General features: G+C 49.3%; 2 protein-coding genes across 7 annotated transcripts; both read left to right on the top strand.

Moving 5' to 3' along the window:
- The first annotated feature begins 1,206 nt into the window (after positions 1-1,206).
- MDC1 (mediator of DNA damage checkpoint 1) lies at positions 1,207-15,318 on the top strand. Of its 5 annotated transcripts, XM_046639536.1 has the most exons (17): positions 1,656-1,800; positions 2,116-2,281; positions 3,699-3,837; positions 4,393-4,773; positions 4,859-4,934; positions 5,228-6,687; positions 6,824-6,874; positions 7,209-7,274; positions 7,424-7,516; positions 7,886-8,683; positions 8,789-8,832; positions 9,324-11,630; positions 11,712-11,825; positions 11,957-12,139; positions 12,363-12,488; positions 12,599-12,709; positions 13,853-15,318. In XM_046639536.1, exons 3-17 carry the CDS (start codon positions 3,699-3,701, stop codon positions 14,018-14,020), a joined length of 6,117 nt encoding a protein of 2,038 aa, XP_046495492.1. In that variant the 5' UTR covers positions 1,656-1,800; positions 2,116-2,281; the 3' UTR covers positions 14,021-15,318. The 5 variants fall into 5 exon arrangements, with proteins under 5 accessions (XP_046495495.1, XP_046495493.1, XP_046495492.1 ...); XM_046639537.1 differs by lacking the exons at positions 1,656-1,800; positions 2,116-2,281 and adding an exon at positions 1,546-1,638; XM_046639538.1 differs by lacking the exon at positions 2,116-2,281 and having other exon boundaries at positions 1,662-1,800.
- A 508-nt stretch (positions 15,319-15,826) lies between these two features.
- Positions 15,827-20,484, top strand: NRM (nurim). Of its 2 annotated transcripts, none has more exons than XM_046640666.1 (4): positions 15,827-17,632; positions 18,209-18,405; positions 19,017-19,211; positions 19,570-20,484. In XM_046640666.1, exons 1-4 carry the CDS (start codon positions 17,500-17,502, stop codon positions 19,849-19,851), a joined length of 807 nt encoding a protein of 268 aa, XP_046496622.1. In that variant the 5' UTR covers positions 15,827-17,499; the 3' UTR covers positions 19,852-20,484. The 2 variants fall into 2 exon arrangements, with proteins under 2 accessions (XP_046496622.1, XP_046496623.1); XM_046640667.1 differs by having other exon boundaries at positions 15,831-17,632; positions 19,035-19,211.
- The last annotated feature ends 30 nt before the right edge of the window (positions 20,485-20,514 follow it).

Here is a 20,514-nt window from a genome sequence, read left to right on the forward strand (position 1 = left end):
CGTTCAAAGAATAAGTTGAATGGTTTAGAGAAGCTAATATCTGGGATCTGTGAAGCCAGAAGTTTCCTTCCGTGTAGGGGATCTGGACCTTAGAGCAGCATTGAAGACACTGTGGTCTTGTCGAACAAAAGTGTGGGGTGGGGTGTCTGATAGAATTTCAGTGTCTTTCCACTCTTTTTCAATTCGCTAATTTTACTGACCAGGTGGCTTGCCATTGCAAGCTCTCAAAAACCCCAGAATTTAAAAAAAAGGGGGTAGGGAGAGGGGTTGATGGGAGAAAATTGGATGGGCTCAAGTCAAAGTGGCATGTTTCTTCTCAGGGATTAATTCATTTGTTAGATACTAAGTGTCCACCAAACCAGGAGCTAGGGATACAAAAATGATCAAAAATTAGCTCCCTGGACTCCAGGATCCTGCAGTTTCGTGGGAAGCGTATAAACCATGGAGTGTGGTAAGCATAATAGAGGACATGTGATATCAAGGTCATCACTGATAATTCACATTGTATTCAACACACATTTCTCAGTCACCTAAATGAATGTCAAGTTGTGTAGGACCCCTCTACCCACTTAAAATAGAATGTTTCATGTTTTAAGGCATGATCACAATGAAAGTAGTTATTTTGTGGCAGTGAAGACAGTTCAGAATTTAAAATCAGAGGACGTTTCAATTTGTCTCTACCTTATACTAACTGTAGGAACCTAGGCAAGTCACTCAACTTCCCTCTGTAAAATCTACTTCTGCCTATTTGATCGCGGTGGTCAGGATGAAGTGAGATAACGAATGCAAAAGGAATTCCTAAATTATACATATGTCATGTTGTTACCATCCTCTTAGTGTGAGATGATGAAATAAATGATTGTATCATCCTTCTTCAGCCCTCGAAAGACCTCGGTCAGCCTTTAAGATGGTTAGCAAAACAGTGCTCTCTGTTCGCCTAGGATCTTTGCTTTAGGAAAATGACCTCAAAATGTCTATCAGGGATGTATTCTCAGAGGGAAAGTGACATGACTTCTACTAAACAAACCAAATCAAAAAGAAATGAACTTTCATTGCAATGAGTAGTCCTCAAGCGCCACGCCTACGGGCAGTTCTCCAAACTGCAGCCTCCGGCCACGACTGCAACCCGCAACCCATTTTTATTTCTCATTAGTCAGCGGACACCATGTCTGGGAGGACTGAGGAAGGGCGCTCTGGCCGCACCAGACGCATCGGGCGACGACTATGGTAAGCCCCTCTATCTGCCTCCGGCAGCCAGACTCTGTGGTCGCGGTTTGGAAATCTGCGCGGGAAGTGGGCCTTGGGTGGTGAAGTCGTAGTGGGTTGTCCCTTGGAGCTGCCCAATCGGGGTGCGCGATTCTTGTGCGCGCAGGACGGCCTCTGATTGCCGCCTCACACAACGGATCTCAGGCCCCTCAGAGAAGCCGCCCCTTTGAGCTGTGAGGGGGCGGGGCGGGGGCGGGGCGGGGGCGGGGCTACGGCGGTGCCTCCGCATTGGAGACCTGATCAATCGGCGTGCCGCAAGACTGTGAAAGACAGCGGCGGGAGCCAATCAGAGAATCGGCTCCCTCCCGGCGCAAGCACTCGCGCCACCGGCCCGCGGCCGTTACTGGTGGCGCGCGCGGGGCCTCAAAGTAGGTGAGTTCTGGGGGACCTCGCCCACAGTTCCCCGGGTGCCATCTTGGTTCTCCCGGAGGACGGGAGGGGCGTGCCGGGGGTGCGACTGGGCGGAGGAGATTTGGAAGTTAGCTTCTAGGATTGTAGTGTTCATCTTTACTTGATGCCCCTCCCCGAGTTTAGGTATGAAGACACAGGAAGACGTTGGGCCCGGAGGGAACCCACTGGGATGGGGATCAAAGATGGTGGCCATTGGATTAGAGCCAAGGGTCGTGGGCACCCGCTGAGTTCGCCAATCTTGAGGACGGAGTTAGTACTGTCTCCAAGGAGGCGTCCTACTTTCCTTTCCTGTCAACAGTTTCCCTCTGGGTTGCCATCTTTCTAAGTGAATTCCATCCGTGCTATTTTGAGTTTTCTTCTTTCTTCTTTCATCAGGAGAGTAGGGTTAATTTTATGTTTGGTTCATAAATGTATCCTGAATACTTCGAACGGCACTAGGTGCGCAAGGACTACTGCTGAGTGAATATGATGGACCCTAGGCGAAAAGACAGTTCTGCTGGCCCAGTTCTCGAGGGGGTGTGTGACGGCAGAAAGGGAAAGTAATGGTTACCATCTGGTGAGAAGTGTGAGGATAATTTCAAGTCCTTTCACCGCTGTGGAACAGGTAGGAACACCAGAAAGCAGGGAAGACTCCAGGAAAGGCTTTGCTAAGGAAACGACATTAAAACTGAATGATAAAAGATAGGTAGGAGTTGGACCAGAAAACTAGGAGCAAAGGGCCAAGGCGCAGGTTAAGGCATGCAGATGTGGGGGACAATAGGAACAGTGTTCAGAGAGTGGGGAGAAGATTCGTGTGGTTGAACCATAGGCTTGGGAGTGAGGCACACATTTCAGGACATGAGGTTCAGATCATACAGGGTCTTGCTAAGGAGTTTAGATTTTATTTTATCCTGTGGGCATGGAAAACCATCAGAGATATGAAACAGAGGAGAGACATCTGGGTGACCTTGGGCAAATTCCTTAACCCATCTATGTTACAGTTTCTTTATCTGAGAAATAGAAGATAATGATAATACTTACTTGACAGGATTCTTGTGATGATTCAATGAGTCAGTTAATATAAAGTAACTAGAACAATGCTTGACACATAGCAAGCGTCTGTATATGTCCACTGTTATGATTCTTTGCAATTTAGTCTGATCACACTGAGATGATCTGGTAAAGGGTAAAAAGCATGTGCTTTGCAGCCACAAGTACCATTATTCTTGTCCCTTCCACTTATCTGTTATGTTATCTGGAGGAAATTATTTAATATTTTTAGTCTTCGTTTCCTAAATGCCTGCCTCATGTGGTTACTATGCCTGACACATAACACAATGCCCAACATATAGTTGATGCTTGGCAAACGTTAGCTCCCTTTAAAATGGTGTTTTTCAAACTGTGAGTTGCAACCCAATAGTGAATAGTAAAATAAATTTAGTAGGTTGCAAATCAGCCTTTAAAAAATAGAGAGAGGGGGCCAACCCGGTGGCATAGTGGATAGGTTCCCATGCTCAGCCTCCACAGCCCGGGGTTCACAGGTTGAGATCCTGGGCGCAGACACACCACTGCTCATCAGGCCATGCTGTCGCGTCCCATATACAAAAAATAGGAGGATTGGCACAGATGTTAGCTCAGGGACAATCTTCCTCAAAAAAAAAAAAAAGAGGCAACAGATGTTAGCTCAAGGATAGTCTTCACCCCCCCCCCCAAAAAAAAATAGAGAATAGAAAAAAGTAGAGCAAAAACTATCAGTGTGTTGTATATAGTAAGGCTAGGCATTTTTTCTCAAAACTTTTGTCTATATAAATAAGCCCATGTGTTTGTATGTATTTGTGTACTTGGGACGTAATAATATTTATTTCTTATTCTGTGTCATGGTCAAAAATATTCTTTAAATGCTTCAGAAGGATAACAGAATGATCGGTGGAAAGAGAAGCATGAACCTCGGAAACTATCCAGGTTTACCCCGGTTATCAATCTTTTCTCTGAGGCTGTGTGTGTGAACCAATGATAGAGATGATGATGTGTTTCCTTCCCAGATGATGGAGGACACCCAGGCTATTAACTGGGAGGTTGAAGAAGAGGAGGAGACAGAGAGACCCAGTGAATCCTTGGGGTGTAGCTTGGCGCCCGTAGGGCAACTGCGTATCTTCAGTAGTGCCCATGGACCAGAAAAAGGTCAGGGGGTATTGGGTGCTGAAGTACTGATATAGACCTCTTATTTTTGTAGAAAGTAGTGGGAGGGTTGCAAGAAGCTTGTATAGGTTTTAAAGAGATCTGAAAAACTTTCTTTACTGGGAATGGAGAAGAGGGGGCTGATTGAGGTGATTGCTCCAGGCAAGTGCCCTGGACTCACTGGGGGTGGTTTTACTTTACTAGGAGATGAAGAAATTCAAATAAAAATCCAATGTGGTCTCAAAATGGGTGGTAGTGATGGTTGCACAACAATGTGAACGTACTTAATGCCACTGAACTGTACACTTAAAAATGGTTAAAATGGTAAATCTTTTGTACATTTTACCACAATAGAAAAAAACCTAGCGTGAATGGATGGGGTATTGACTATGAATAATGCATTACATGTATTCTTCAATACCTAGATGTCCTGGGGCCTATTATTTGTCTAATGCCTATGGGGACCTTGCGTGAGTAGTGAGGTACTTAACAGGAACATTTTCCTAATAGCAGGCCAAAACTCTGGCCTGGGAACCTATCTGCCTCTCTGATTCTTAGATTTCCCACTCTACCTCGGGAAGAATGTGGTAGGCCGAATGCCTGATTGCTCTGTGGCCCTGCCCTTTCCATCCATCTCCAAACAACATGCAGTGATTGAAATCCTGGCCTGGGGCAAGGCACCTATCCTCCGGGATTCTGGGAGCCTCAATGGGACTCAAATCCTGAGGCCTCCTAAGGTCCTGAGCCCTGGGGTGAGTCATCGTCTGAGAGACCAGGAGTTAATTCTCTTTGCTGACTTGCTCTGCCAGTACCATCGCCTGGATGCCCCCCTGCCCTTTGTCTCTCGGGGCCCTCTAACTGTAGAGGAGACACCCAAGGTACAGGGAGGAACTCATCCCCGGGGGCTCCTGTTGGCTGAGGACTCAGAGGAGGAAGTAGGTAAGTGTGTATATTGGGAGGGTGGGTGAGGAGACAGGGATGGGGAGTGTAAAACTGTCAACTTACTCCTGTCTACTCTTGACAGATCCTCTTTCTGAAAGGCATGTGGTGAAAGAACCAAGGACCACATCTTCTTCTTTGGCAACAGTAGTTCCAGAGAGGTGAGTACCGAAGGGCCAGACATCTGAGTCTTCAGAAGGAGGAGGAACCAGGGGCTGGACGATTCATCTCTAAGAGATAATTATCATGAAAGTGATAGCTGGGGAACTACACATACTGTTTTACTCTGGTGAATTTTTATTGAGCACCTTTGATGTGCCAAGTGGAGAATTCATTGCTGGAGATAGAAAAACAAATACTACCTCGTGTCTGCCCTCAAGGAGTTCACAGTTGAGTGGGGTATCCCTTCTTGGGAAATAGATTCTAGACTCTTTCTGTTCTCTTCCCTTCACAGTGATGAAGAGGGGCCTTCCCCTGCCCCAGGTGGCCCTGGGCCACCTTTTGCCTTCAACTTGGACAGTGACACAGATGAGGAAGAAAGTCAGCAACCAGCAACAGAGGAGGCCTTCTCAGCTGCCATGACAGATGCCACTGTAGAGACAGAACCGCCTAAAGCCATCACAACTGAAATCCAGCTTGAAAAGGATCAGTGTTCAGTGGAGGAAAGGGACAATGCCACAAAAGTCAAGAGGGATGCAAGGAATGAAGTGGTTCCAGTTGGAGTGATTCTGGAGAGGACCCAACCTGCTGAGGAGGACAGTGACACAGATGTGGATGATGAGAGCAGGCCTCCAGGAAGGCCAGCCGAAGTCCATTTGGAAAGTGCCCAGCCTTCTGGCTTCATAGACAGTGATACTGATGTGGAAGAAGAGGGGATCCCCACGACCCCAGCTGTAGTTCCTATGAAGAAGAGGCAAGTCTTCCATGGAGATGATGCAAAGAGTCCTGGGGCACCTGGCTTGGCGAATCTGCAGGAGAGCCCAGCTGGTAGTGATACAGATGTGGAGGAGGGTGAGGCCCTACTAACGGTCCCTCTGGAGAGAAGCCAAGCCTCCATGGTGATCGACAGCAATACAGATGACGAGGAAGAAGTCTCAGCAGCACTCACTTTGGCACGTCTGAAAGAGAGCCGAACCCTTACCTGGCACAGAGATACAGATGTGGAAGAGGACAAGGCCCAACCTGTGGTCCTTCTGGAGCAAAGCCAAACCTCCGCCAGGAGAGACAGTGACACAGATGTGGAGGAGGAAGGGCCCCCAGTGGAAAAGAGAGGAACTGTCCCCAAGGATTGCACAGACAAAGCACATTCAGAAAAGAGCCAGCCTCCTCTTGGGGACAGTGATATAGAGATGGAGGAAGATAAGAGCTCACCTGCAGTCCACCTGGAGAGAAGTGAAGCCTCTGCCACAGTGGACGTCAACACACAAGTGAAGGAGGAAGTCCTACCAGGGCCAGCTGTTACACCTCTGGAGAAGCATCAGGTGCCTGTGGCGTGGACAAATCAAACAGATGTGGAAGCAGACAGGGGCCCAGCAAAGCTGCCTATGGTGTGTCTAGAGGAAGCCCAGCCTCCTCCAGTTGGGGACTGTGAGATCACATCCTTAAATGCCTCAGCAGTGACAGATGTAAGAAAGAGCCAGTTTCCCACAGGAGGGGATGCTGGGACGGAATGGGCTGTGGCTGTTCTTGAGCAGGAGAGAGCTCCTGAGGCGGGGCCCCAGGGTGGGTCACCTGTGGCACTAGTGGAGCAGGGCCTTCTACCTGTCTCAAGGGAAAACCTAACAGGTCTGGTGGTGGACACAGGCACTCCAGGGGAACCCACCCAGCCACGGAGAGAGGGAGCCCAGACCCCCAAAGAAGGGAAGAGAGAACCACGTATGGATGGGACCAAGGACTCTGCAGATGCCCGTGATGGTAAGTGCTGGCCTTCCTTCCTCCCTTGACCTTTAAAAGAAAGAATATTTATAGAGTGGCTTAGTCCGTTCAAACTGCTATAACAAAGTACTATAGCCCGTGTGCCTTATAAACAATAGAAATTTATTTCTCATAGTTCTAAAGGCTGAGAAGTCCACGATCAAGGTGCCAGCGTATTCAGTGTCTGGTGAGGGCCCTCTTCCTTGTTCATAGGCAGCCGTCTTCTCACTGTATCCTCACATGGCAGAAGGGCACAAAAGAACTCTCTGGGGTCTCTTTTATAAGAGCACTAATCCCATTCATGAGGGCTCCCCCTTCATGACCTAATCACCTCCCAAAGACCCCACCTCCTAATACCATCACATTGGGGATTAGGTTTCAACATAAGAATTTTGGGGGGACACAAACATTCAGTGCATTGCATAGGGGTTGGAGTTGGGGAGAGAATAGTAGAGAAAAAGTAAGGAATTAAGGGTCAGATATGACTTTTTATTATCTATCCTATATTCCTCCCTGACTAGATTCTGAAGATCTAGACCTACAGGCTACCCAGTGCTTTGTGGAGAAAGAGGGTCAGAGCCTGGAAGGTGAGGACACTTGGGTCTGGTGGGAGCTGGGAGATTAGACTGGTAGTCTTTGAAAGGCATGAAAGCTGGCATGGGCAGGGCAGGAGACCGGGAATGGGAGCCTGGAGTTCTGTGGAGGAGCTGTGCTTAGGCCATCTTTTCCTGTGCAGCAGTCCAGAGCACGGAGGATGAACCCACCCAGGCCTTCCTGTTAAGTCCACCCCAAGAGCCTGGCCCTTCCCGTTGCAGCTTCCAGGCCGAAGGTATAGGAAACTCACCCCTCCTCTATGCCCTGATTGGGCATCCTTGTTTTCTCCCTCTACACGTTTCTTTCATATTCTTTGACTCTTTTGCTGATGTTTCTCCATCTCATCAGAAAAAAATGCCATATTAAGTCAGACCTATGGAGCAACTAGTCTAGCATCGTTTTTAAAGAGGCTACCGAGAGAGCTTTTATATGAAGGTATTGTCTTACTTTTTGAGACAAACATTACATGTTATGACTATCCTCCTTTTTCCAGCTTTCCTTTAATAATCCATTTAGATTTATTATTCATGGATTTATCTTAATCCTTTCTCAACCTGTTACCTTTTCGGTCTTCATCCCTCTCTCTGTCTAACTCTGCTTCCAGGTGCCCTGGATGAGCTGTGGGAGGTCTTGGCTACACAGCCATACTGTCCAAGAGAATCTGAGGCCTCTGAGACCCAGCCCATTGCCGCCCACCTTGAGGCCCATGGATCTTGCCCCTCACCACCTAGGGCAACACCAGGAGAACAACATCCAGAGAGCCCAGTTCATGCAGAGCCACTGGGGATTCAAGGAAGAGGGATGCAGACTGTGGAGAAAGACATGGGTACACCAGGAGAAACAGCAGACAGGGTGAACCCTGAGAGAGGACCATTGGAGAGGGCAACCAAGAAACCGCCACCAGAAGGAGAGAGAAAAGATGTGATGGGAGAGCAAGAATTAACTCGGGGGCTACGGGACAGTCAACAAAAACAGGTGTTAGCTAGAGACACTCAGAGACAAGAGTCTGACAAAAAGGTGACAAGTGCAAGTCCCGAAAGTGGTATGGAGAGTTTGAAGGTAGAAATTGAGACAGCCAGGGAAATACAAGAGAAAGAGAGAGAAAAGCAGACTCTTGCAAGAGAAATATTTGAAAGAGAAGCAGAGAAATTAGTACCAGGGAGAGTGTGTGAGGTAGGTGGGTTAGAGGTCAAGGTATCCAAAGTGATACAGGAGAGAGGCCCTGAGGCAGGGGAGCCAGAGAGAGGGACCCAGGACCAGGAAGGGCAGGCCTCCAGTCCAACACCAGAGCCTCGGGTGGGGGCTGGGGGCCTTCAGGCACTCGCTTCAGCTGTGGTAGCTTCTGGGAGCCAATCAGGTGGAGGAAGGGGCGTCCCAGTGAGTCCCAGGAGGCAGGAGAGAGGTAAGTGAAGGCAGAGGGGAACCTAGGGTGGTACATAGCCCCCATCACCCCCTAAGTAACTGACTGCTTAGACCTCAGCCACATTTGTCTTTGCTTTCTGTCTAGACCACTTGAATTGCAAGATGCCACCTGCTGAGAAGGCTTCTAGGGTGAGACATGCTTTCTCCACCTCTCCAAACTCCACAAAGATCACATCCCCTCCACTGCCCTTCCCCTGACCTTGCTTTAGTCTACGCCTTTCCCCATCTCACTTTTCTCCCATTCTCAGCACTCCTCAGATGGCTTCTATCCCTTTACCCCTGGCACCTGTTGTTTTCCATATCTGTTTCCCAAGTTCTGTCTCCCTCTACCTGACTCAGAAAGAAAGTCCCTTTCTTTATATCTCTTCCCCCTTTCCCCCAACCATCCTCTTCATTACCATCATCCATATATGGAGAACACCATACTGGCGTTATGGGGAGAGGTCCCTGGGAAAGAGGACTACTTCCTCCCCAGGGAGTTCCCCGTCTAATGGAAGGGGGTCACAGATAGAAATGCCAGTGAGCGCACCCTAAACGCAAACAAGTATCAAGAACAGGATCCAAGTCCTTTCTCTCTTCTCTCTGCCTCTTCCTGCCTCACTTCTTGTGTTTCTCCCCAGGGTGATCAGGAATCCCCAGAGGCTTGTCTGCCTCCTGCAGTGACTGAAGCCTCAGCCCCACTCCAAAACCCCCTCATGCCTCAGAGCCAAAAACATCCTGCACCTCAGCCTCTGCCTTCCTTAGAGCTGCCCATTCCCAGGGCCAGGCAAAATGGGAGTCAGGGAGCCCCAGAGATTCCTCCCTCAGAGCTGGAGCCTCTGCATCCAAAACCCAAAGTCAGGCCCCGGGGGTCCTCCAGGATGTTACCCTCTCCAATGTCTTCTATAGCCCCTGAGTCCCACCCTACCACCCCCACAGACCAGCCTGTCAGCCCTGAGCCCACATCTCGGGCCACTCGGAGCAGAACATACAGGTCTTCTGAAATGACCCCTGCACCAGTTGTCCCCACAGCACCTGAGCTGCAATCTTCCATCTCCAAAGACCAGCCTGTCACCGCTAAGCTCACATCTCGGGCCACTCGGGGAAGGACACATAGGTCCTCTGTCAAGTCCCCTGAACCAGTTGTCCCCACAGCCCCTGAGCTCCAGCCTTCCACCTCTAAAGACCAGCCTGTCACTCCTGAGCCCACATCTCGGGGCAGGACACATAGATCTTCTGTCAAGGCCCCTGAGCAAGTTGTCCCTACAGCTCCTGAGCTGCAACCTTCCGCCTCCAAAGACCAGTCTGTCATCCCCACACCCATATCCCGGGCCACTCGGGGCAGGACACATAGGTCCTCTGTCCAGACCCCTGAACCAGTTGTCCCCACAGCCCCTGAGTTCCAGCCTCCTACCCCCACAGACCAACCTGTCACCCTTGAGCTCACATCTCGGGCCACTCGGGGCAGAACACACAGAGCCTCTGTCAAGACTCCTGAACCAGTTGTCCCCACAGCTCCTGAGCTGCAGCCTCCCACCTCCAAAGACCAGTCTGGCATCTTAACACCCACATCTCGGGCCACTCGGGGCAGAACACATAGGTTCTCTGTCAAGTCCCCTGAACCAATTGTCCCCATAGCACCTGAGCTTCAGCCTTCTACCCCCACAGACCAATCTGTCGCTAGTGAGCCCACATCTGGCGCCACTCAGGGCAGGACACATAGGTCTTCTGTCAAGACCCCTGAACTAGTTGTACCCACAGGTCCTGAGTTCCAGCCTTCCACTTCCATAAACCAACTTGTCACCCCCAAACCCACATCTCAGCCAAGGACACATAGGTCTTCTGTCAAGACCCCCGAACCAATTGTTCCCACAACCTCAGAGCTCCAGCCTTCCACCCCCACAGACCAACCTGTCACCCCCAAACCCACATCCCGGGCCACTCGGGGCAGAAAACATAGGTCTGTCAACACCTCTGAACCGATTGTCCCCACAGCCCCTGAGCTCCAGCCTTCCACTCCCACAGACAAACCTGTCACCTGCAAGCCCACATCTCGGGCCACTCGGGGCAGAACACATAGGTCTTCTGTCAAGACACCCGAACCAATTGTCCCCACAGCCCCTGAGCTCCAGCTTTCTACCCCCACAGACAAACCTGTCACCTGCAAACCCACATCTCGGGCCACTCGGGGCAGAAAACATAGGTCTTCTGTCAAGACCCCCAAACCAATTGTCCCCACAGCCTCACAGCTCCAGCCTTCCACCCCGACAGACCAATCTGTTACCCCTGAGTCCACAACTCAGGATATTCGGGGCAGAAAACATAGGTCCTCTGTCAAGACTCCCCAACCAATGGAACCCACAGCCCCTGGCCCTGAACCTCCCAGCCATACAGACCAGCCTGTCACCCCTGAAGCCATAGCTCCGGCTAGTCAGAGCAGGACACTAAGGACTTCTATAATAAGTGCTGTGCCAGTTCCTACCACCCCTGAATTCCGGTCTCCTGTCCCCACAGACCAGCCTATTCCCCCTGAGACCATCCCTCAAGCCAATTGCAGCAGGAGGCCAAGGGCCACTAGGAAGCAGGGGTCCCCCACAGCTCCCATTGTCCATGAACCCTGCTCTGCACCCCCTGAACCTAACTCGAGGAACCAAAGACGAAGAGCAGTGAGAGCAGCTGAGTCCCTTACAACCATTCCTGAGCCTGCCTTTGCCCAGCTTCCTGAGGCGCCCACTCATGCTCCCCACATCGAAAAGGTAGAGGCAGCAGGTACATCTGGGTTCACCCCAGAGCCCCAGCGTAAGGCCTCTCAAAGCCACAAGAGGCCTTTAGCTACCCTGGATTTACCCCCACTTCAAAAACGGCTCCAAAGAGGGAAAGTCTCCCAGAAGACAGTGTTCCTCCAGGAAGAGGAAGATGATCCCACAGAGAGACCAGGGAAGAAAGAGGTGAGGAGAGGGCTGGGACCACAAAGCTAGCAAAGGGCTTAGGGTCTCAGAAACTCCTACCAAGATCTTTCTCAATCCCAGAATGTAGTGATGCCGGGACCAGGCAAGAGAAAGAGAGACCAAGCAGAAGAAGAGGGAATACTGAGCCGCAGCCTCCGAAGAACCAAACCTAACCAAGAGTCCACAGCCCCCAAAGTAGGAGAGAAAGGGCATGAGGCTTTCAAGGGAGACAGATTTGGGAGGATGGGAGGAGATGAAGGGGATTTTGGAGATGGGCACTGATGGCATGGGTTGCTGTGACCAGCTCCGGCTAACCCCCTCCACAGGTGCTCTTCACAGGAGTGGTGGATGTTCGAGGAGAGCGGGCAGTACTGGCCCTGGGGGGAAGTCTGGCCAGCTCAGTGGCAGAGGCTTCCCACCTGGTGACTGATCGAATCCGCCGGACGGTCAAGTTCCTGTGTGCCCTGGGGCGGGGGATCCCCATCCTCTCCCTGGACTGGCTGCACCAGGTGAGAGATCAGGAGATGATGATGGACCAATAGTGATCGTGACTGGAGAAGACTGCTCACATACGCTCTGGAAAGTGGTGGGAGGAAAAGGGGGTACAGGAAACAAGGGAAGTTGGTGAGGCAGAAAGCTTGATTCAAAACATTTTGTGAGCTCCATACAAATACTAGAACAGCTGGGTGAGAGGCTGGGCTGAGGTTTGATGCTGATTGCTACCATCCTTAGTCCCGCAAAGCTGGTTGCTTCTTGCCACCGGATGAATACGTGGTGACCGATCCTGAGCAGGAAGAGAACTTTGGCTTCAGCCTTCGGGATGCTCTGAGCCGAGCTCGGGAGCGAAGGCTGCTGGAGGTGAGAGGCTATCTTCTGCCCCATACTTCAGCCCTCCCTCCAGAGGTTTCCCAGTGGTCCATGGCCTCTCAGTGCATACATCTACTGCTCCACCATTTTCTTCCTCTTAGGGCTATGAGATTCATGTGACCCCTGGAGTCCAGCCACCTCCACTTCAGATGGGAGAGATCATCAGCTGCTGTGGAGGCACTGTCCTACCCAGCATGCCCCGGTCCTATAAGGTATGGGTGGTATGTTCTGGATCTGGGGAGGTGGCCAGAATGGGAAAAGGTTGGAGGACAAAATGGAGGTACAGATGGGAACACAGAGTACTGTGAAGGTAGAGGGAAGACCTATGGTACAGAAAGGGGCTGGAATGAGGGAAGAGGTCTGATGATACCAAATGGACTTATTTTTATTTTGTATTTAAGAAATTTTCAAATATACACAAAAGGAGCAAGAATAATGCAGTGAACCTGCATATACCTATCCCTCAGATTCAGCAGATTAATTTAGATTTTGCTACATTTGCTCTATCTCTTTTTTTCCTTTGCTGAGGTATTTTAAAGGAAAACTGCAAACATCATATTATTTCCTCCTACATACTTAAAGTATACATCTCTAAGAAATATGTACATTTTCTTACATAATCACAATGCTGTTATTGATGCATAATAAAATTAACAATAGTTTCTTGGTCATTTTCTCATATGCCATGAATCAAATTTCTCCTCTTGTCTGAAAATGTTTTTTTACAGTTCAAAGCAGGTCCATGTATTACCACAATTGTTCTATCTCTTAATTCTCCTTTACTCCAGAGTATCCCCCCACCCATCCAGCCTTTTTTCTGCCATTGACTTTCCCCAGAAAGTAGGTCAGTTGTCCTTTACTTATTTTTATTTTTTGCTGAGGAAGGTTCACCCTGAGCTAACATCTGCTGCCAATTTTTGGTCTTTTTATATGTGAGCTGCCACCACAGCATGGCCACTGACAGATGAGTAGTATAGGTACACGCCCAGGGACCAATCTGGGCTGCCAAAGCAGAGCGCGCACAACTTAACCACTAGGCCATTGGGGCTGGCCCTTAGTTGTCCTTTAGAATGTTCTGCAGTCTGGATTTTTCTACTTGCTCCCTTGTTGTATGCTTTATCTTATTCTTTTATTTTCTATATTTCCTGTAAATTGTAGTTAATTTTAAAGGCTTGAATAAATTCAGGTTCAGCTTTTCTGGCAAGAGTACTTCATTGACAGTGCAGTGTCCTCCATCTGGCTTCATATCAGGAGGTACTATTTTAGGGATGCTAAGACTGATTCATGGGTCTTGACCCTATTTCTAGGATTCTTTTTCACCCCTGACTTTCTGTCTTTGCTCTGTCTTTCCCCAGCCTCAGAGAGTTGTGATCACATGCTCCCAGGACTTCCCCCGATGCGCCATTCCATCTCGGGTCGGGCTGCCCATCCTCTCACCTGAGTTCCTGCTGACAGGAGTGCTGAAGCAGGAAGCCAAGCCAGAGGCCTTCGTCCTCTCCGCTTTGGAAATGTCATCCACCTGAAACCCCACCCTATTTGCTCCCAGACCAATAAATAAAGTGTTAGAAGATATATGGAAGAAAGAATTTAGGGCTTTAGAAAGGATTGGGATGTATTGATCTGATTTGTCTTGGAATATGGGTGGAGCTGAAAAGACTTATGGGTAAACAGAACAATAGAGAGCTTGGGAGCCACAGATTTTCTTAAATGGCCATTTAAAATTGGCTAATCCCATGCTCAGACATCTTGAGCAGCTCTAATCTTTAGTTAGACTGATGTACATATTGCTCCGTGGCATACACAGTGTCCTGCCTCCCATTTGGAAGCCATCTCTTTGTCTTTTCTTACTGGGATTCCTACTCATCCTCCAAAAGATTGTGGAAACAATTCTAGTGTCAATAACTTGAAAGGATGCTCGGAGTGAGTAAATTTGAGAGTGCAGTTACAGAATGCTGCTAAAATATCTTCCCCTCCTCTGGCTCCATCTTGTTAGAAGTGTCCTTTAGCTTTGACTTTGAGCAAATCTCTGCACTTTTCTGGCCTGCTTTTCCAGTCTTTATAAAATTAGAGTTTAGGCTTATCCTCTGTGATAAATAAATATTCACTCTGTGCCTTATGGTGTAGTGTAGGTTTTTTTTAATGTAACATTTCTTAAATTTAAATTTTAAAAGTTGGTTGATTACAAGGATGTGGAGAAATTGGAACCTTTATACATTGCTGGTGGGAATGTAAAATGGTTCAGCCACTGTGGTAAATAGTTTGACAGTTTCTCAAAAAGTAAAACATAGAATTACCAAGTGATCCAGCAATTCCACTCATAGGTATACATCCAAAACAATTAAAACAGTTGTTCAGACAAATATTTGTACAAGAATGTTCATATCAGCACTTTTCACAAGAACCAAAAGATGGAACAACACAAATGTTCATCAGTGGATGAATGGATAAACAAATCGTGACATATCCATACAATGGAATATTCAGCCATAAAAGGGGATGAAGTAGGATGAACCTCAAAAGCATGCTAAGTGAAAGAAGCCAGACACAAAAAGTCACATTGCATGATTCCATTTATAAGAAATACCTAGAATAGGTAAATCCATAGAAACAGAGTAGATTGGTAGTTGCCAGGGGCTGGGGGGAGGGCAAAATAGGAATGACTACTTAATGTGTACAGGGTTTATTTTGGGGTGATGAAAATGCTTTGAAACTAGAGATTGTGGTTGCACACATCATAAATGTACTGAATGCCACTGGACTGTTCTCTTTAAAATAGTTAATTTTATGTTATGTGAACTCCAATAAAAAAGATGATTGATTAGTTTTGTGCACTTTTCTGCAAGTAAGTTATGCTGAAGTTTGGAAAACTTTAGTGTAGTAGAAATAGCATGAGCTTTGCCAAACACTATGCTGACTTTTAAATATACCTAAAATCTCATAATACATATTAAGCAGAGCCATTGTGGGTGATCACATGGTAGGACCCAAAGAAATAGTCCTCTCGCACAACTCAAAGCCTTGTACCATGTGAAAGTGTCCATGTCCTTGAGGTGCACGTGATTCCTTACAGTACCTGCTGTCTCTATAGCCTCTTTAGCACTCACATGCACTCCCACTTCGTGACTGGTACCATTTCAGCACCCTAATTTAAACTTCTAGAGAATAGAGATCTTTTCTTTTTTTTGTTTTTGAAGATTTTATTTATTTTCCTTTTTCTCCCCAAAGCCCCCAGGTACATAGTTGTATATTCTTCGTTGTGGGTCCACCTAGTTGTGGCATATGGGACGCTGCCTCAGCATGGTTTGATGAGCAGTGCCATGTCCACGCCCAGGATTCGAACCAACAAAACAGTGGGCCGCCTGCAGCGGAGCACGCGAACTTAACCACTCGGCCACGGGGCCAGCCCCAAGAATAGAGATCTTTTCTTACACTTCCAACGAATCCCACAGCTTATGGCACATTGTGCAATAAATGTCTCAGTCAGGGTCCTAGCAGGAAATGGTGGCACAGTCAAATTAGGATAATTGGGGGAGAGTTTAATAAGGTGAAAATTACAAAGAAGTAGGTAGAGCGTAGAGAAGTCACAAAGAGTATTGCGGTACCCCAGGACCCACAGCTCTGTTGTGACCACCTCTAAGCCCAAAAGCTTGAGAAGAGGGAGCAGTTATGTAGAGAGGGCTTTCTCAAGAAAAGCTGTGACCTTCATTGATGTAGCCCATTCAGGACAACTTCCTGAAGCAGAAGCGGGCTGGAGAATGAATCTGGAGGGAAAACATAAGATGCCTGGTACAGTATACAATAGCGTTGATTCAGAGGAGGGTGGGAGTACTGAGCTTCACGGAGGGAGAAGGAATGCAGAGCCTGTGGGATGCCACTTGGCAATTTTCTCCTGCCTGAGCCCACAGGACTAGCAGTTTCCCTTAATTCTCATCTTAGGAAATTTTCTTTATTTCTTTGGGCCTATGTTTCTTCTATCCATAAGTTGAGGGAATTAGCTTATTAATCTCTAAGGTCTCTACCATGGTCACAGCTACTGTGACTAGGTTCTTAGCTACGTCATCTTTAATTTTGATGGAGAAAAACCTTACTTTTACTTTGCATTTTAGATATGAATGTTAGTCCATAGGTATGTTAAACAGGCCTGTAGGGAGAATACGTTAAAACAAAAGATCTTAGTGGTTTCTGACTAGTAAATAGAGTCAAACTAATGAAGTTGCAGAGTAGTCATAGATAATTATCACAAGGGTGGATAAAATTAACCTACTGCAAAGTTTACAACTGTAATAAAGTTTTCTAGCACAAATATTTCAACATTTTTACTCTCATGGTTACAAATCAACAGCGTTAAGCATTATTAGAACAAACGTTTCAGTATTACAACAGAGAAGTTCTCTGCCCTTCTTAGCAACAACTCAACTTTATAAGTTACAGAATAAGCATTAATTTATTTTGTGGCAAAACAGTCACTAACTCTTTTTCAATTTAACAAGATGTACTAGGTGATTCAGGGCGTGGGCTTCTCAGCTGAGTCAACAGGCTTCCGTTCTCTCATCGTTCGTTATTAAAGTGTTAACCGAGGCTTTGTAACCTCTGACTCTGGTTATGTTTTCTAGCCAAGGCTGTTAAAGAAAAGTGGGATCCTAAAGCTCTGTTCCCACAAGAATCCTGCAACAGAAGAACTGTCTTCATTTTAGATGGGAAAACTAGCTGAGCTGCGATTCGACCCACGTGAGTGGCAGCAGAGTCGCTGCCCTTTTCACCTCTCACTCGGAATTCTAATATTCCCTCTGTGACGCGCGGACTGCAGGTTCCAGAAGGCCGCGTGCATGGACCCTGCTGTCTGGTGGGAGAAACCGCGCTCGGCGGCCGGAAGCCGGGGCATCTGCGCGCGGGAGCCTCGCCCTCCTGGGCAGGATCCCAGGCAGGAGGCGGGGCCGGGGGCGGGGCCTGCAGCCGCGGGAATCCCGGGCCCGCCCCTTGCCCCACCCCTCGGTTTCTCGCCATGGCCCCAGCACTGCTCCTGGTCCCCGCTGCCCTCGCCTCCTTCATCCTGGCCTTTGGTACCGGAGTGGAGTTCGTGCGCTTTACCTCCCTTCGGCCGCTTCTTGGAGGGATCCCAGAGTCTGGTGGTCCGGGTGAGCGGGAGGGGTCGAGGGTGAGCTCCAGGGTAGGGAGGTGGGGCCGGAGGAGAGGGGAGCGGGGCGGGGCTTGGAGACAAATGACAGGGGAACTCCTGAGAGGGAACTAGAACCTTGGAAGCCGCCGAGAAGCTGCAGGGGAGACCGGAGGGCTAATTTAGGAGCTCAGGGATTAGCGGTTTGGAGAGGCGGGAGAGTGAGGATTGAGGGGGAGGGAAAGTGCGATAAACAGAGTATTCTAAGGAAAGTGCTTTGTAGAGAAGAGTATGGAGGGGAGAGTGTTAAAAAGAGGGAGCATTTGGAGAACCGAAATACGAGGGGCAATCCAATGGTAACCTCTCCAGCCATGACTTTGTGAGTACCCAACATGAATCGTCTTCCCCAGCTCTGAAGAAGGGCTGAGGAAGGGGGAAGAAACAGGGAATGGAAAAGCGAGGTGGGCAAAGCCTGGAGAGGAAGCATTAAGGCTCTTGAAAGCATTAAAGGGCATGGCCTGCAGCCCCAAGAGATGAAGGTAGGGAGTGTTTCCCATTATCTTCCTGAACTTTTGTCCTTTTCTCCAACTCCCTCTAGATGCCCGCCAAGGATGGCTGGCTGCCTTGCAGGACCACAGCATCCTTGCCTCCCTGGCTTGGGATCTGGGGCTCCTGCTACTGTTTGTGGGGCAGCACAGCCTCATGGCAACTGAGACAGTGAAGGCATGGATGTCCCGGTACTTTGGGGTCCTTCAGAGGTCACTGTACGTGGCATGCACTGCCCTGGCCTTGCAGGTATGAGGCTCTGGCAGCTGAGTCCCCAAGGGAAACAGAGTATGTGGGAAGGATGCCCTAGGTTGGAGGGGCAAGGATCTTAGGCTTCTGATAAAATGTGGGTTTAGGAGGAGAACTGAAGGAAGGTGTTAGGACTCTAATCTCAGCTTCCATTCCTCCACGGCACACATTCTACTTTTTATCAAGAAGGGTGTACTGCTTGTCATTCCCCAAGCACGATATGAGCATTCTCACCTTTGCAACTTTGTTCATGTTGTCCTTCTTGGGATCCCCTAGTTAATTCCCCTTCAGTCCTGCCCTTTCTTCAAAACCACTTCCCTAGATCTCAAGAGAAGGCTTCCCAGTTAGTACTCATCTGCTTTCTCACTGGGTGCTTGGCAGAGGCTACCTTGTGTACCTATCTGGTCACCCCCTTACTGTTCTGTAAATCATCAGGGTAGAGACAGGTCATCCTTACATCCTTAGAACCCCACCCAGCACCCTCCACATGGTAGATATTTGTTGGTGATGCTCACGGTAGAGGTGCAGAGAGCTGCAGGCCAGCCTGGGGCAGGGGTGGAGGGCAGCCTCTGGGTCTACGTCTCTCAAGGGTGGGCTGCTGGGATACCCAGCCCCTCATCCTTCCCCAGCTGGTGATGCGGTACTGGGAGCCCGTACCCAGAGGCCCTGTGTTGTGGGAAGCTCGGGCTGAGCCATGGGCCACCTGGGTGCCCCTCCTCTGCTTTGTGCTCCACGTCATTTCCTGGCTCCTCATCTTCAGCATCCTTCTCGTCTTTGACTACGCGGAGCTTATGGGCCTCAAACAGGTGAGGCTCCCAGATCCCTACCTGAGACTTCTAATCCTTTCTAGAACGCCTCTTTCTCTTCCAAGGATTTCTCTCCTCCTCCTTGCATGCTCTTCCACCTTCCTCCTGCTTTCTACTCCCTCACTTCCCTTTCTTGTAAGATGGTCTCCCCTCAGCCCTCCCTCAAAGGCCAAAAATTATGAGCCTCCTAGGCTTGGGGAAGATTCATGAATCAGAGACAAGGGTCAGAGGCCCAAGTCTCAGAAGGGTGGTTCCTGGGCCGGAGTTATAGAAGGAAGGTGCCTGGAAGGGGAGAAAAGAGGCAGCTAAATTGCAAAAAGGGCTTGACTCCATTTCTAAGCTGTTCTCTCTCTCCTAGGTGTACTACCATGTGCTGGGGCTGGGTGAGCCTCTGGCCCTGAAGTCTCCCCGGGCCCTGAGACTCTTCTCCCACCTGCGCCACCCAGTGTGCGTGGAGCTGCTGACAGTGCTGTGGGTGGTCCCCACCCTGGGCACTGACCGCCTCCTCCTTGCTCTCCTCCTTACCCTCTACTTGGGCCTGGCTCATGGACTTGACCAGCAAGACCTTCGCTACCTCCGGGCCCAGCTGCAAAGAAAACTCCACTTGCTCTCCCGGCCCCAGGATGGGGAGGCTGAATGAGGAGCTAACCCTGGTTCCAAACCCTATACTTCCTCTCCCCCTCGAATTCCAAATCCCTTAACATCCAGGCCCTGGCTGCTTCACACCAGAGGCCCAAATCCATGAACTGAAGGGGCTGTCCCTCTGATTGAGACTTGGCTCCCTGAGTCCAGCTCCATACCCTAAATTCTGAATTTCAGCCACTGGCCTCCAACGTCCACTTCTCACCAGCCAGGAAGAGGGGGTGGGGAACTTACCTGTCTCCTCAGTTTATGGCTTGATGACCCTTCCCTCCCCCTCCCCGCCCCCGACAACCTCCTCACAAGGAGAAGGGTCTGGCCTGACCACTCCCCTGACACTTACTCACCTGCCTCTGTACCTCAGGGATCCCCTTCTCCACATCTCGCTTCCCCTCCTAGGAGGTGGACCAGGGTCTGCAAGTTTGATGGTAGTGGCTGCCCCTTCAGGCTCCATGCCTTGCTGCTCAGTGCAGCCCCACTGGCTGGCCTCTCCACCTCCTTAGGCCCCGCCCCTGCGCTCCATTCTCAACCTAATTGAGGATGCTGCCCCTCTTAATTCGGGTGTCTAAGGACTCCCTGTTCTCCCGAGGAACATGCGCTGCAGGAAAATAAAATCGAGCCTGGTTTTTCGACATATGGCATGCAGTCTCTCAGTGTCTCTCAG

This window comes from Equus quagga, chromosome 15 (genome assembly GCF_021613505.1).
Source record: "Equus quagga isolate Etosha38 chromosome 15, UCLA_HA_Equagga_1.0, whole genome shotgun sequence".
Classification (NCBI taxonomy): domain Eukaryota; kingdom Metazoa; phylum Chordata; class Mammalia; order Perissodactyla; family Equidae; genus Equus; species Equus quagga.

Bases quoted from the DNA above. Each gene is read 5' to 3' on its own strand.
- MDC1 (XM_046639537.1), top strand. From the start codon at position 3,699: ATGATGGAGGACACCCAGGCTATTAACTGGGAGGTTGAAGAAGAGGAG. The intron at 4,935-5,227 runs GTGAGTACCGAA...TTCCCTTCACAG, and splicing joins GCAACAGTAGTTCCAGAGAG to TGATGAAGAGGGGCCTTCCC. The intron at 12,140-12,362 runs GTGAGAGATCAG...TACCATCCTTAG, and splicing joins CCCTGGACTGGCTGCACCAG to TCCCGCAAAGCTGGTTGCTT.
- NRM (XM_046640666.1), top strand. From the start codon at position 17,500: ATGGCCCCAGCACTGCTCCTGGTCCCCGCTGCCCTCGCCTCCTTCATC. The intron at 17,633-18,208 runs GTGAGCGGGAGG...AACTCCCTCTAG, and splicing joins CCCAGAGTCTGGTGGTCCGG to ATGCCCGCCAAGGATGGCTG. The intron at 18,406-19,016 runs GTATGAGGCTCT...TGGGATACCCAG, and splicing joins GCACTGCCCTGGCCTTGCAG to CCCCTCATCCTTCCCCAGCT.